This window comes from Calidris pugnax, unplaced genomic scaffold, assembly GCF_001431845.1.
Source record: "Calidris pugnax isolate Ruff unplaced genomic scaffold, ASM143184v1 scaffold56, whole genome shotgun sequence".
NCBI lineage: Eukaryota > Metazoa > Chordata > Aves > Charadriiformes > Scolopacidae > Calidris > Calidris pugnax.
Genome location: NW_015090839.1, coordinates 16,537,429 through 16,552,526, shown reverse-complemented (window position 1 = coordinate 16,552,526; position 15,098 = coordinate 16,537,429). Strand labels below are relative to the sequence as shown.

At 38.3% G+C, this 15,098-nt stretch overlaps 1 protein-coding gene across 2 annotated transcripts in view; it reads left to right on the top strand.

Annotated features, from left to right (window-relative positions):
- DCAF5 (DDB1 and CUL4 associated factor 5) overlaps positions 1-15,098 on the top strand; it is a 71,872-nt gene that overhangs the window by 10,185 nt on the left and 46,589 nt on the right. The window contains exons 3-5 of one of the 2 annotated variants that reach the window (XM_014941966.1): positions 125-161; positions 2,591-2,730; positions 7,071-7,200. In XM_014941966.1, the coding sequence (XP_014797452.1) occupies positions 125-161; positions 2,591-2,730; positions 7,071-7,200 (307 nt within the window). The remainder of the gene's footprint in view (positions 1-124; positions 162-2,590; positions 2,731-7,070; positions 7,201-15,098) is intronic. The other variant, XM_014941965.1, reaches the window with a different exon arrangement.

Sequence of the window (15,098 nt, the reverse complement as noted above, 5' to 3'; positions counted from 1 at the left end):
TCGGTTTTGGTTTTGAAATAGAAAATTAAAAAAAAAAAAGACATTTGTTGTTTTTTATTTCTTTCACTATACTGCTTTTTAACCACTGGAACATGATTTTAAGTGTTTATATTTCTCTTTATAGGCAATGATGAGCAAGTTATACTCCATGATGTTGAAAGGTAAATACAAAGTTTGTATTTCCACTTCTTCAAGATCTCCATTAATGTCAACTCACTGGAGGAACTTTTTGTTTTAAATTAATGGTCTGGGAGAAGAGCACAGTTTCAATCCTGAAACATGCCTTTTATTTATCTAAATTCATATCTGGAATGAAGTATTCCCCATCACCCCATTTATGTGTTTTGGTGGGTTTTTTTGGCACTCGGGTTGTGCATCGTTTTGACCTTAGGAAAGAGAATGGTTATTAAATACATATGCTGTCCTGCAGGCAGCATAGTAGGTTCTGGGTAGATACCAAGCCAGATTATTTTGGCACATATAGAAATATTGTGGGACATATGGGCTTTTTGTTTGGTTTTTCAAAACACTCACCTGACTTGTATTTAAGAGTGCTTGGCCTACCTAACTGCTTCAAAACACTCACCTGACTTGTATTTAAGAGAGCCAGTGCTTGGCCTACCTAACTGCCTTTTCAAACTTTGGCTGCAGCTGCCTGATTCTCCAGACTAATGTGAAGCATATTTATTTTGATACTTGCTTTTTACCAAAAATGCAAAGCAATTGGGAATTAGGCTTTGTTGTGCTATATCAAGATTAGGGTGCTAGTCAAAATATAATTAATACAGTAGTGGTAATATATTAGATTGGAGTTCTCTAGATACCCTGTCTTTTAAGCTTGCTGCTTTTCAAGTAGAAAAACTGTAAAGTTTAAATTTTTGCCTGTACTAATAACTTCTACAGATTTAAGCAAAGACCATTTAAACAACTTGAACTCAAGAAAATCGAGTTCTTCTACAGATTTAAGCAAAGACCATTTAAATAACTTGAACTCAAGAAAATTGAAGTATAAAGAAAAAGCAGGAAGAGATATATGCAAGAACAGAGAAATATAAAACCTTAAATCTTTTTGAGTTGCCTGAATCCTGGTTAATATAATTTGGACATATTTCTTGCGAGTTTTGTCCAAAGCCTTTTGCATTGAACTGATCAGTGTACATCTGCCTTCCATCACACTTTGTATCTACTTCTTGTATAAATCTTCTACAAGAGAGATGGGCACAAGTAAATTTGTTTTACTCTTCTAATGCTTTCTCAGGAATATGATGTTGTTTGGGCGTGCGTTTTGTTTTGGTTTTGGTTTGGTTTGAGTTTTTGTGATTTTGAGGGGCTTCTTGGGTACCTGTTTTTTGTGCACTTTTTGTTTGTTTTGGGCTTGGGAGGGTTTTTTGTTTGGTGTTTTGGTTTTGTTGCTTTTTTGTTTTACTTAAATGCAGAAATGTCAAAATTTTAGATGGCAGTGTTTATTGTGCTCTGACTTCTCAAGCTTCTACAAGATCTTAGTCCTTGACAATTTTCTATGTAACACGTTTTTTCCTGCTATGTCTCGCTTAGATGTTTTAACAAATCTTTTGGATATGTATGCGTTTTTAATGTGCTTTTGTTATCGGTGGGGCGAGAGGGGTGTTAGATATACTAAGTCCAGTTGTAATGCATACAGAATTAATTTCTCTAAGGCTATTTGTGTGATCTTCTGAAAGAAACCTTACTAGTCTGACACTGAATTCTAATTAATTTCTGTAGAAAGTTGCTCTGTCTTCTTGAATGATAACACTTGGTGTATCAACCTTTTTCATACTTTTAAATGTTTTTTTTTCCATTACTGCATTTTTGGACTTTCTGTTAGTGGTCCATGATCTGCCAGTCAGTGGTTCGTAGATCTGCTAGTAAGAATATCAGTTGTCATGTGAGCAAAACAGTGATTTTATGTGGGATCTCTTTGGTGAAGTTTCTATGAGGCATAAGGATTGTATACAAAGTGTATTCTCTAAAGAAATAAACAAGCCCCAGATTTTCTGTATTACTATTTTAGCTTTTAGCCTCTCCATGCCACTGTTTCCTCATTTTTAAATGATCTAAAAAGTTGGGGAAAGAAGAGAGAACAGGCTTTTTCTTTTTATAGCTGCAGAATGGCTGAAGTCTGGGTACTTCCAGCAGACTTATTTTTATTATGTTCTTTTTTTGCTGCTTTTACTACCTGATAAAAATATAAGTCTGGTCTATCCTGGAAAACCAAGAAAACTTATTAAAAAAGCCAGCTGGAAAGTTGCTCTTTTGTGAGCTTCAACTGAACTTTTGGATGATGCAGAAGCTTGTATTAAAGAACTAACTTCTGTCTTGTTTTCTTTTTCACATGAGTAGTAAATATTTAGTTCCCAGGTCTCAAGACCTCTTTCCCTTTCCCATTACCTCCTTCCAAACTTAATCTAATGCAACATGATTTCTGGGTTTTTTTTAACTCTAATTAAACACAAGGGTCATACAAAGTTGCATAAACCTTGTCACTAGGTAGATAAAGCTGTAAGTAGTTTACTTTTTAAAACAACAGCAAATGAAGGAAGAATGATAATATTGTGTGTCTTTTTTCCAGCACTGAGACCTTGGATGTGTTCGCTCACGAAGATGCAGTGTACGGCCTTTCAGTGAGCCCAGTAAATGACAACATCTTTGCCAGTTCATCAGATGATGGCCGGGTTCTTATTTGGGACATCCGAGAGTCTTCCCATGGAGGTGAGATCTCTAGATGGAAAAGATGATTGATTTTGGAAGAATTTGGGCAAGGCAGGGAAGGAAAACATGATGTTTCTCTGGGGCAATCAGGGCAGGGAGTGTTGGAGTGACAGCGAGGCATAATTCTTGTGGCCAGTGGTAGGCAAGCCCTGGTCTTTACAGTCCATTGTCAAGGTCTTAAATAACTTCATAAAGTACCAGCATACAGTGCACGCTAGCACAGAACTTGGTCTGAATAGTTTCTAACTTGAGTAAAGAAGCAGCAGAGGACATGTTTATCCACTAAAAACATCTTGCTAAACTTGAAGTCAATTAGGAATGTGGAGTATTGTTTTGTTTTGTTTTGTCTCTAGCTTGGGATAAAAAAATTTTGGACATTTAGAAAGCTGTTATTTTGGTCTGAATAATTTTCCAAAGCTGTTTATATACTTCCCAGTGACGCTGAGAATTGTTCTTATGCATAATGTTTTCTGGTTGTATGGAAAATTAGAGCCTGTATGTGATAACAGGGAAGTTGAATTACTACTTCAATCTTTGTTTTGTAAAACAAAATTGAATATGGCTGTTTTATGTAACAAACCTGCAGCTTCTCAAAACACTGCAATCTGTGTTTTTACAGCTGCAGTTTTAAGGCTGAAGAATCTCAGTTTAGAATTGTAGTTACGTAAATTTGGAGAGGAATACTTCAGTAATTGAATTGCAGTATATGAATTCTTAAGTAATGCTTTAGTAAATGAACTTGTGAGCTTATCCCATCCTAAAGAACACAAAGCTGACAAATTAGAACTGTGCAATCTGCAGGAGTACAGAATTTGTTTCCCTTCCTTCATAGCTAAAATAAACTTTCATCTTTTTTTATAAGCTGATTAAATGCAATTGCCTTAACTCATCATTTCTATTGGTCTTACAGAAAAGTTGTTTATGGCACTGAAATGCAGCTTATGTATTTTGTGACAATTTGTCCACATTTACTATTGTGTCAAAGTTGCTGTTTAACTGAATTAGCTTTTTCTATACCTAGTGAATTTGGTAATTTTTCTAGACTGAGATTCTGTGTCTTCTTGATGAGGAAATGAAAGGTGAAACAAGATGTGTTTTCTAGTCTCCTAGGAATCTTTTAGACCCTCTAGTATCATTGACCACGACTAACCAGAATTAGATCTTTCTTGACAAATTCCACCAGAATACTTGGAGTAGATTGCTATTGATGTCCTCCCTACCCCAGGAACATTACCTTTGTATAAAGAAAAATTAAATGTAATAGCACTGCCTTCAATTTTCAGTAATCTGATTCTTGCTGTGAATTCTGATTCTCTTGTGCAATTGTGATACCCCCATATCTCTTTCCCATCTGGTAATTTTATTAAAACATTCTGAAAAACAGTGCACATGATATATGTATGTCACGGGCTTTAATAAAAATATCCATGATGTCTCTTCTCTGGACCAGTCTCTGAGGAGCTCATTGGGCTCCCTCTTGCTTACAATTACACTGGGCTCCCTTACAATTACACTGAACTGTTGTCTTCCCTTCAGCCAGTTTCTTACCCCATTCAACTCCCTTTACTAATCCCAACTGCCTGTAGCTAAACTTGATACTACACCACATGTGAAATTAGCCCTGATTAGACCTACCTCTTTTCCCCTGTATACAAGGTCAGTTACTTTATCAACAAAAGGCACCACATTAGTCAGATGTGACTAATTTTTCTTTGGTAAATCCAAGTGTCGCTTCCTCCCTATGCGTTCGTTTTTGTAACATCCAAGTGATGAGACAAGACACTGATGTGGCTTCCAAACTAGAAATGGTGAAATGGTCCTTTATTGCCTTCTTGTGAACTCTACACCATAAAGATCTGTCTCTGATGGGAGAACAACCTGTTGCTGACAGTGGATGCCAGCAGTCAGTGCGACTGCCTGTTTAAATGCATCTCTGTGAAGCTTCTCTGTATTGTAAGCTATGTGCCATCTGATCTGAGGTTCTGAAATTGTATGAAATCAGGTTTGTCCTTCTTTGTTGTAATTAAACCTTGCTACTGCTTTCACTGTTGCTGAGGCTTTGAGAAGGCTGCACCAGTGAAAATGGAGTGAAGAAGTGCTGGCTGTGGTACATTTGGGGCTTTTTTGGAGTAGCGTCTTAGGTTCTCTGAATTTTAAATAAAGGGCTTTTGCACACTTATATAGGAGTCCTGAGTCAGCATTTGTGTGTGAGCCCTGCCAATGTTTACTACAATATAATGCTTTTCAGTGGGGTAATCTCCTTGTCTGCAATCGTATCATCATGGGAATAGGCGCTATGCCTGCCAGCCTTAAGTATAATTAGTTACCCCGAGTGGCCAGCTCATTAAAATCTTTGAAATAACCTCCTGGTTTAAAATAGCGCATTAAAAGAAGCTGGAAAAGGAGTTTCATTCCCCTTCTGTTTCTCCCTGTCTTTTGCTGCTGAATGATTTATGCAATAATTTTTATAAACCCACTTTTAATTTTTGTTAGAGATGGTGTTGAGCATCCCCCTTTAGAAATATTTTCATACTCCAGTATATAAGAGTACAATTGTGAATGAGCATAAAGAACAATAAAAAAGTAATCCCCCTGCTTTTCATTAAAGTGACTTAGTGCTTCATTAGTTTAACTCCTGTAATCTCTCTTTAATTTGACAGGCTGAAAGGACACTTTTGATATCTTAGAAGAGAACTCTGGTACCAGGGCAGGCTATTTATAATAAAGGGGTGAAGGAAAACACCAGTAATTAGTGACAATGATTTGACTAAACAAAGGTACACAAATTAAAAGTTTTTTTAAAAAACAGCTCCTTTATTTGGCAATCTGATAATGTTTTTATCTCCACTCAGCTAATGGCCATTGCTTCTCGGTGGGGGCTGCCATTTTAATAACACAGCCTTTTATGTCCCAGCGGGGATCTGATTTGATGATGCAAACGTAGAAGGTCAGTTTTGGTGTTAAACCTCATTTGGAGCTGCTGGCAGACCAACAGCAATTTCTAAAGCTTTGGCACAGGCTGGCAGAACAAAAGTTTGCTCCTGTTCTTCCTTTTACCTCTGCCTCCTTTGACAATTAATAGCACCAGGGAGGTTCAGCCAAGGTCAGACACCTTTGTTTTGATCACTGCTAAATGAACACTAAAAAGGAAGGACCCTGTGTCAAAAAGCTTCTAATAGAGCATAAGAGGAGGATACAGATGGGGCAGGACAAGTAAACATTAATTCTGTCTCAATTGCTTGATGAGCAGTGGTTTCAGAAGGTATGGAGGATTTGGGAGGGTTATCTGGTTAATCATATTTTATATGTTTTATGAGGGATATGAGGAAAGAAAATGAAGTACCTTTGGAGGCACTTGTGGGGCTAAAGGTGCCTGTACACAGTGGCTCAAATAAGGGCAGTAAGAGAGTCTCCCAAGCACGTGAGCAACACAGTGGTTGCATCAAAGCAAACAGTGAATGGAAAAGTCCGGCATAATCCCTGGCTCAAAGTAGGCATTTATTCTGGTTTCTTAGTTGAGTGAAAGAGTGGCAGCATGCATACAGACAACAAAAAGAATTAGACTATGCCTAAAGCCATAAAACTAGCAGAAATGTACAGAGAAGGGTGATAGTCCAGGCTTTTTCTCCACTCTTCATGGAGGCAGCATTTTGACCATATGAATAGGGCAGAGAAGCGGCCAAACACAGTCTTGTTACACTAATCGACATGAGAGGGAGAGAGTTCTTAATTCTGTGTGAACAGCAAAATCCAACTGTTAACATTTTTATGCAAGAGGAACACCCTTTTTGTCTGCTATGCAGGTGGCAGGCTTCTCTTCCCAGGGTAGGCAGCTTGCTTTGAGCTGAGTTCCATACAGGCTTATTTCACTTTCTGTAGTATTATTCTCCTATGTAAGCAGTTGCTGCTACATTTACAGTTTGGGTGATTGTCAATGGCTGTAAAAGCTTCCAGGTACATATTGTTTGGAAACTTTCAGAAGCCCCCTTGTATGTAGTCCTTATTAGGTGACCGCTTGGTCATGAACCTTAAGAAGATTCATGTACTTGATCTTTAAGTGGCTAGTTTTAAACTCTGATAACCTTCCATAAGCAAGCGTCTTGAAATCCAGTGTGTGTCCTTTTCCATATTTAGACAAAGTTAATGTACACGTGGGTGGATTTTAAAACCTCACTTTTTTTATATTGCTTTGGATGTGTCAGCTTGAGAAATAGTTTGAACATGTCTCTGTATCTTCAGATCTTGTTATGCTGTTTCCATGTTAAGCTGCCAAACTCACTGCATTGAACAGTTGTATGTATTGTTTGTTCTTATGTCTGAAATGTTAATTTTTTCCACAGAGCCCTTCTGCTTGGCACACTACCCATCAGCCTTTCACAGCGTGATGTTTAATCCAGTAGAACCCAGATTACTGGCTACTGCCAACTCTAAGGAGGGTGTGGGACTCTGGGATATTCGTAAACCTCAGAGGTAAGATTTGGCTGTCCTTATTAGCCTTGTTTTATGCTGTGCTATCTCCTTCCCTTGAGAGGTGATGGCATGCCACTATTCTTTCTTTTATTTTTAAGTCGGAACATACGATGGTAAGAAAAGAAGCAGAACAAAGTTAACAGCAATGTTAGTAATGCTGAATTCAGTTATTTTGCAAAATTAACATTCTTCTTCATACGTACACTCTGATTTAAAAGGGGGCTAGGTCTTCAATGTTAAGGTAAGTGATTTTTTGGAAGCCTCTCTGGCCTCACCACTGCGGATGAACTCATATTGTTGTGTCAAGTTTGCATCATTATATTTAGCACTGACTTGCTAATACTGGCAGAAGCCATGGTGGACACTGCTTGGTTTACAGTTTGTTTATTCTGCCCAGCTAAGTTTTCAGTGGCTGACCAGAGATTATGGTCGAGGGAGCTTTTTACTCAATGCTTAATTGTTTTATATGACTTCCTAAACACCTGGATAATCAGTTTGGCTGCATAATGTGCTTCGAGATTTGCATAGGTCTTTAGACAAATGAAAAGAGAGTAAGTTTGCAGCTTGAAGTGTGGTCAGACTGGGTTTTAAAGTGGATGTATGCAACGTCTGATACCAGAGTTTCACATGCATGAGAGATTACACTTCTGTTGAAGCCTTTTTCAATCTTTCAGATTTTGAAAGTAATTTCCGTTTTTTATCATAATAATCAGAAAAAAATTTGAGCACCTCAAGTAAATGTTTCTCCCACCCCCCCCAACTTTTGTGTTTACGTATTTCCAGTTACAAGTGTAAGTGTAGAAACAATAATTTCAAAAAAGTAAAAAGAGAGGAAAACAGGTGGTACTTTTACAGTGCAGTAGCCTCAGCTATTTAAAATCTTTCATAGTGTACACTTGACTCTCCCCTTAATGGTGAATTTCTTGGAATACCTAGAAGTGCATATCACTAAATACTCTTATTGGGTTTGTGCTGTACAGACACTAAAAGCGATCTCATACAGAGATAATTATAACTGGCTTAAAAAGAAATCTAAAATGTTTAGACATCCATTACAATAGCAACCAAATTATGGTTTCAGGAGGATTTATTATTCTTACATTGTAAACATTAATGATTTGAATTGATTTTTGTTTTTAAGCTTAAATAAAAATTTGCAAACTCATGCTGGTGGCTCCAGAGCTCACATTTTGTAAAGTTTGCCAGAGCCCTTGTTGGCAGCTCTTCTACAGTCTGCTATTAAACTTAGGTTTGATAAAACTTAACTGGGAAGGAGTTAGGAAGTTGCCTAAGCTATATGCTCTTATCCTTGTCAAACTCCTTATGTCTGGCTCTTAATGACTTTCTAACATCAAATTAATGTCAACATTTACTGGATAGAGGGAGAGAAATACATGACATTAGGGTTATTTTGTTCTTACAAAACATGTTTCTTGGGTTTGGGTTTTTTTTTTTTCCCATAAAATTTCTGGTATTTTAACTTCAGTTTATGTCTGTTTTTTTCTTGTGAACTAATATGGACAATGTTGGCTTCCTCTTGCCAAGCCAGCTGGCCTCATACTGGTTTTGCAGTATTCTTTGTTTTTCAGCTTCTACCTCAATTTTGTAGTTTAAGAACTTCTGCAGATTGCATTGGTCTTGTTTTTGAAAGGGAGTTACACCAAACATTTCTCTTTTCAGACATTTTTTCCTCAGAGTGTGAATGTAAAAGGAATTATGTTGGTGGACTGATATAGCTTATGTCAATAGAAATCCTATATGGATGCAAAATTTAGATGACGTCTTTCACTTGAGTAGCAACGTGAAATGGGATCATCCCTGGAAAGGTTGTACAAGGCTAACAAGAACAGAGAGAGGGAGTGTCACTCAGGATACAAGCACTGACCCTGATAAATGCAGGAGCAGATTACTTGAGTAAAGAATTTTCCTCTTACAAATTTTAACAGCTGCTTTCTAATAGAAGCAACAGGGCCTTTTTCTTATTTTTAGATATCCTCACTAAGACTTTGATCTCCAAAAGTTTCTCAGTTTATATATAAAAGTGTTGGTGAGCTATTTCTTGGGGTGGTAGCATCTATAAGGTCATGGAAACTCAGATGATCTTGTCTAGGTGCTATCCTGCCTTCTGCCTCAGTCTTAATCACAAGGCAAAGTGCTTGATGTGAGCTTGTTAGGGGCTACTGTGTGTGTATGGGATAATAGTCCGTGCTCACACATTTTTAGCTGTATTGTGGCATTGTTCTTTCTAATCTCAAGTATAAAATAGCTATAACAAAATTAAATTGGTACTGCTTCTTGGCAAGTAATTCATATTTCTCCAGGTTTAGTACCAGTACGAAAGACTTAATTACCTCTGACAAATCTGAATTCTACAGTCAATTTTTGACTGATGGGAGGGGAAAGGGTGCCTTTACGTTATAACCTCTGTGACATCTTGAAGGCCTTGCACAATTTCATTTGGTAGAAGCTTGTATGCTTACATCTGATGGCCAAGAGCTACCCTATCTCTGATCCTAATCTGATGAAAGTAAATTTTTCCAATTAAAAAACTAAATGGTGATGGTTAAACATCATACCTTGCAACTACAGTGCTGAAATTCCTAGGTGTATACGTCACACGACTTTTTCCATGCATAGGGAAAACACCCTTATTGTACAGCTGGACACAGTGCATATGCTGTGAGTTGTTCCCTTAAGCACTGAATTTAAAGCATTTGCACCCACTGGGTGTGTTGCGTTGTGTGAAACAGGCACATCCTTCCTGCCTTGGGCTGAGCAAGCTGGAGCCTAAATGATTGCAGGTGATGCTCTCAGCTGCCACTTTCCTGGGAGAGCCATCAGCTTTCCTCCTTTGCTTGATCAGAGGTGTGCCCAAAAGGTGGTGCAGAAGGGTTTGCTTGGCTGAGGGAAAGAAAACAGCCCGAAGCACTTTGCTGCCATTGCAGTTCCTCCCAGGGAGCTCTCGGGGAAGAGCTGTGTCCTGCGAGTGGGCTTCCAACGCCAGAGTCCCTCAGCTTTAAATAAATCAGAACAGGAATTTTAGTCTTTAGTAAAGTAACAGAGCATTTGTGGAAACTCCCTCTGGTATCTGTAGATCTGGTTTGTTAATCTAGAAATATGGAACTTGATTTTTAAATCAACGTGTTTGGAGCCAATTTACTTTGTCTTATAAGGAAACAATTTTATTAAATTGTGGATCAGTGAAGATAGGATCCATGCTGCAGTAAGGAAATAGAAGCCAGAATTTAGATTTTCGTCTGTGGGTTTTAGTTTGTTACAGTCTCTTCTGGGGAAGATACACTCTGAAGTTAATTGTCAGGAAAAAAAGAAGTTTTGTTGTTAAGGATGAAGTAATCCACATAATGCTGTAAGCACTTGTGGTAAACTTGACATAGAACTGAAGTTGGTATGTGAGGAAGTTTGTGTATATTTTCTGTATTCTTATTAGTAATAAAGGACACAAAGTGTAGTTTCAGGTAGGGTGTGTGCCAAAAGCATTAATTTTATAGGCAGAATGGATTAAACAGCCCTGAAGTTCTCTGTAATCTAGGGATAAACAGGAAGCTGCCTGTGTAACTTGCGTGCCAGAACACTAGCACAGCAAAGAAGCGCTACTGCATCAGCTGCTTTTCTCATTGCCAAAAAGTCTGCTAATGGTGGAAATCCTTGCTTCTCTACGGGTTTGTAGCTTGATTTTATACTGTCATCGGTATCCAAGAAAATGTGACACTTCCTGAGTTATAGGAAGGGTGAGGGAATAGAGACTTTTGGGGGACGTGACGTAGAAGGATTAATGTGCTGGGATTGTTGAATAACATAACATATAACTACAATATAAAATTGCTACATCAGTCTATTCCTTCCCTAGCCTACCTTTTTATTTCTTTGCTGTGCATGAAGCTCACTTGTGAGGGACTTTATTTTATGCTGTAAGCTGTCAATGGAAATTCCTGCTTTCCTTCAGTGTTGATGTTATCCTTCATGATATTGTGGCCATCATGGGAGGTTTTCCAGTCCTATTGTTCTTCCCGTGGTGCTAGCAGAAGTGGCTAGATCGGGTGATGTCTTGTCTTGTTTTGTCATGGTGTGTGGTAGTGGGATTTTGATTAGCAGTTGAATGGGTAGAAAGAAGGGGAAGAAGTGTAGGTGCTTTTAGATGTTTGCTGTGGATTGCCAAAATCGTACCTACCAGTGGGTTAAGCAGGGCTGCAGCGCTCCTCCAACATGGGGAAGGTGAAATGGTGATATGTAGTTAATAATTTGCTGCTAGTATAACACTTCATGTCAAACTCATTTACCCCGACTACTGTCCTGTTCTCTGTCAGTAGAAGCAGAATTAAACTGACACAGCCACTACTTGGTTTGCTTCATAACTGGAGACTGTTTTGGGGAATCCTGCTGCTCCCCTGCGAAATCCAGAACACAAATGGAAAGCCTAGAATTCTGAAGACTAACTAATTGTGGCAAATAGCAGTACTGTAGCTAGCAATACCTTCACATAACGTGTATTACAGCCAGCAGCACCGATGCAGTAATACTCTTTACAGACACAGGTGGGGTCTGATAAGCCCACAGCATTCAGGTGACCTTCACTTATTTGAAGGGGATCAGGTTTAATGCTGAACTTCTGGTTTTAATCAACAGAGACTCCTCAGGTTGAGGTATAGTTTTACTTTGTTCAGTTTGATGATGCACTGTCAGAAAAGGGGTGATTTGCTGTTAACTTCTAAACTTGTATGGCACTCAGTGGAATATGGCTAATTATGCAGTTTTAAATTAATAGCTCTGAATTTTCAGTATCTTGAATGGAGTAGTGATATACTAGTAGGTTAGAGAATTCAGATATATATTCCACTGCTTGTCACAAACAAATGAACTGCATCTCCTTATTTATCTGGAAAAATCTGTGGATTTTTACACCAGAGTATATTTTTCCAAAATAGACAGCTCATCTCCAATTGGGTTATAGGAGAATTTGTCTTCTAGCTTGCTGTTACATGCCTCCAGCCAGGAGAGTTGTTTTTTTCTGCTTCTTTGGACAGGCAACACTAAACACCTCTAGAAATTAAAAATAAAATATTTTTAGGGTAAGAAAAAAGTCTTGATTATGAGTAGATTTTACTCATATACTGTGAAATTGCTGATGGGAAGCTGGGAGTGCTTTATGCTTGTCTACTACAGTGGAGAAGGTAATTGAAAAGCCTGCATTTCTTGGCATGTGTGGGGAAATTTAGAGACAGCTCTGAATTGTGAAAAGTTTAGCTCACTTCAAATAGTTGTAATTTGATTAGTCTTCCTGACTGAGTCAGGATACAGAGGCGGATTCATTTTGTTTCTTCCGAAGTTCATTCACAGCTTGATATCTCTTCTGTCTTGGATTTAGTGCAGCAATTGAGATTCTCCTCTTCTCCCCCAGTATACTAATAAGATCTGAATGTGGAATGGATCCTCAAAAATAGCATATGAAGCATTTTTAAAATAGAACGAATATAAATCCAGCATGATTGCAAGTTGACTAGCGATTCTGGAAATTTTATTTTTCTATTTTTAGAACGTGTGAGTATTGCCATCTTTCAGGTGGATGTTAAACTGAAGCCAACTCTTTCATTTTTAAAAACAGTGCACTGAAAAGCTTAACTGTGGTCTTGATTAATGAGGCTGTTGTAAGGCACTCACACCACTAGATGGGGTCTGGAAGCTGTGCCTTTTAAGAAAATAAAAAAGGCAAGTCTGTGTATCTTAAACTCGTTACAATAACATGTGTATTGCAAATATGTATTGTTATGGGATTGTTGGGGGTAACTCAACAAGTCAGTTTACATACATATTTCAAGCAACGACTATGTAATTCCAGTTATTTTTAGGTACTCCAGTTCTCCCTTCCCCTTTTCCGTGCAGCCCCATGTCATTCTCCTTCTTTTACTGAAATCAAAAGGCTTTTTTTTTTCCCCTGAGAAAATATGGTAATTATCCCCTTTAATTCTTTTCCTTTGTTCACACCACCCCCCTACTTACATCAACTAATCTGGAAGGTTTTGAGATGAAAATTATTATTGGTCTGTCTTATTAATGATCATCACATACTTTTAAGCTGGTGTTCATACTACAAAAATGCTGTTCACAGAGGTGTGTTCTGGTTGTGATGGGAGTGTGGAGCCTGTGCTTTTTACACAGTGGGATGCATTTGTGAGTCCTAGCGAGTTGAGCTGAGTTGAAGGAGGGTCTAGTGAATACCACAGATGATGGAGAAGAGAAAGGGAGGCTTGTAGGGATGAGAATAGGAGATAAAAGGAAGCAGTGAACTACTAAATATGTTCAGCTGTTTGTGGTTTTGCTTGCTTCAGTTTCTTTTGCTACACTAACCTTTTTCTTTTTTGTCTCATCTGTACATTCCTTAGAAGAATTCCTGGTGGCTTTTTACAAAGTAGAAGAGGTGAAACATAACCAAAGTTGGGGATGATTTACCTTCCAAGGCTGCCTGTTTCATGAGAAAAAATATAAGCAGAGAGTATGTCTGCTTGACACTTGACTTTTAATGTTTCTGCAATACAACATAGTGTTCCAGGACACCAGTCTTTGAGTGTTGAGTTCTGGGAACACTTTTGTCCCCGGAACTCAAGTACTGGATTCAAGCTCTGAGTGAGGTAGAAATGTTTACATGCAATAGACCTTTTAAAGATTATTCTGAAAGTTAAGGAGGCCTGTGCAGTATGGGTAACTACAAGTCAATGTACTCAAAAAGCCCAATGATGAGTTAAAAAAAAAAAATCCTTGACCACCAGGGCTAACCTGGTATCCCTTGGTGACTGTAAACCTTATGGCTTATTTTAAAAGCTAACTTGATCATACAAGTCATAATAAGCCCAAGTTTAAAGAGTGTCAGTTTCAGTGTTTTCCATCCATGCTTTACAGATAAAGCTAAACAGGAACATTAATTCAACTTTGATTTCTGTCTTTTTCTTGGCTGAGGAGCTACAGCATTTCAGAGCCTTTTTAAGCAAACTGGTTTTACGTCACATTAAATGAATATTTGTGTCTCAAAATAGACCAGTCAAGAGGGCTTGAAACTAACATCAGATTTGCTTCCTGCACTGAGAATTCTGAGGAAGCAAACTCCCAAGCTCTGGAGAAGGAATACTTGTTGTTAGATATTAGTGAATCACCTAGTGATTAGTTCATTAAATAGTCAGCAAAATATCAAGATGGAAATTTCTTCCCTGTAATAGACTAATTAGATTCAGGGGGACCTTGAGGGGGGACTCTTCTTAGCATGTTTATGAATGTCAGGGTATGTTGACCTTGCCAGTGTGTGGAGGACTTCGAAGGATGTGGCTGTACTGTGCTGCTGGTCTTCAACTGAGAGTGTGTTCTCTAAGTCTTTGTCTTGAACAGAGCTTTTCCTGCCAAGTGCTATTTATTGACCGTGTATAGAATACATGTTCATTTTTTGGGTTAAGTGAAGGTGGCCCATCCACCTGGTCATCGCCAGTAAGAGGTCATTATCAGCATGTGGTGCATCATGATTAATAATCATTACAAGTCCCATGTCTCTTACTTCATGCTTAGTTTATTAACAGTCACAATCAGGTTATTAGAGTATCAATTACAATGGTAACACCTGTGTGCAATTCAAAGTACAAAACATAGAATTACTGCCTTTAGATGTTCTAGCTCCTCCAACAGTCCTCATCTCCAGCTCCTATAGGATAGACATCCAGGATCTTTTTCCATCGGTGGCTGATGGCTGGAGAATCTTTTCTGGTCACCAGTGTAGACGTTAGCAGCGACTGTGGCTCTTGATAAGGGGCCACCCCCTTATATCACCGAGCCCTTAAAGTCACAGGCCACAAGTATAAGTCAGGCAGCCCACCCTCAAGAGCTAACCCAGCTGTGCCCAT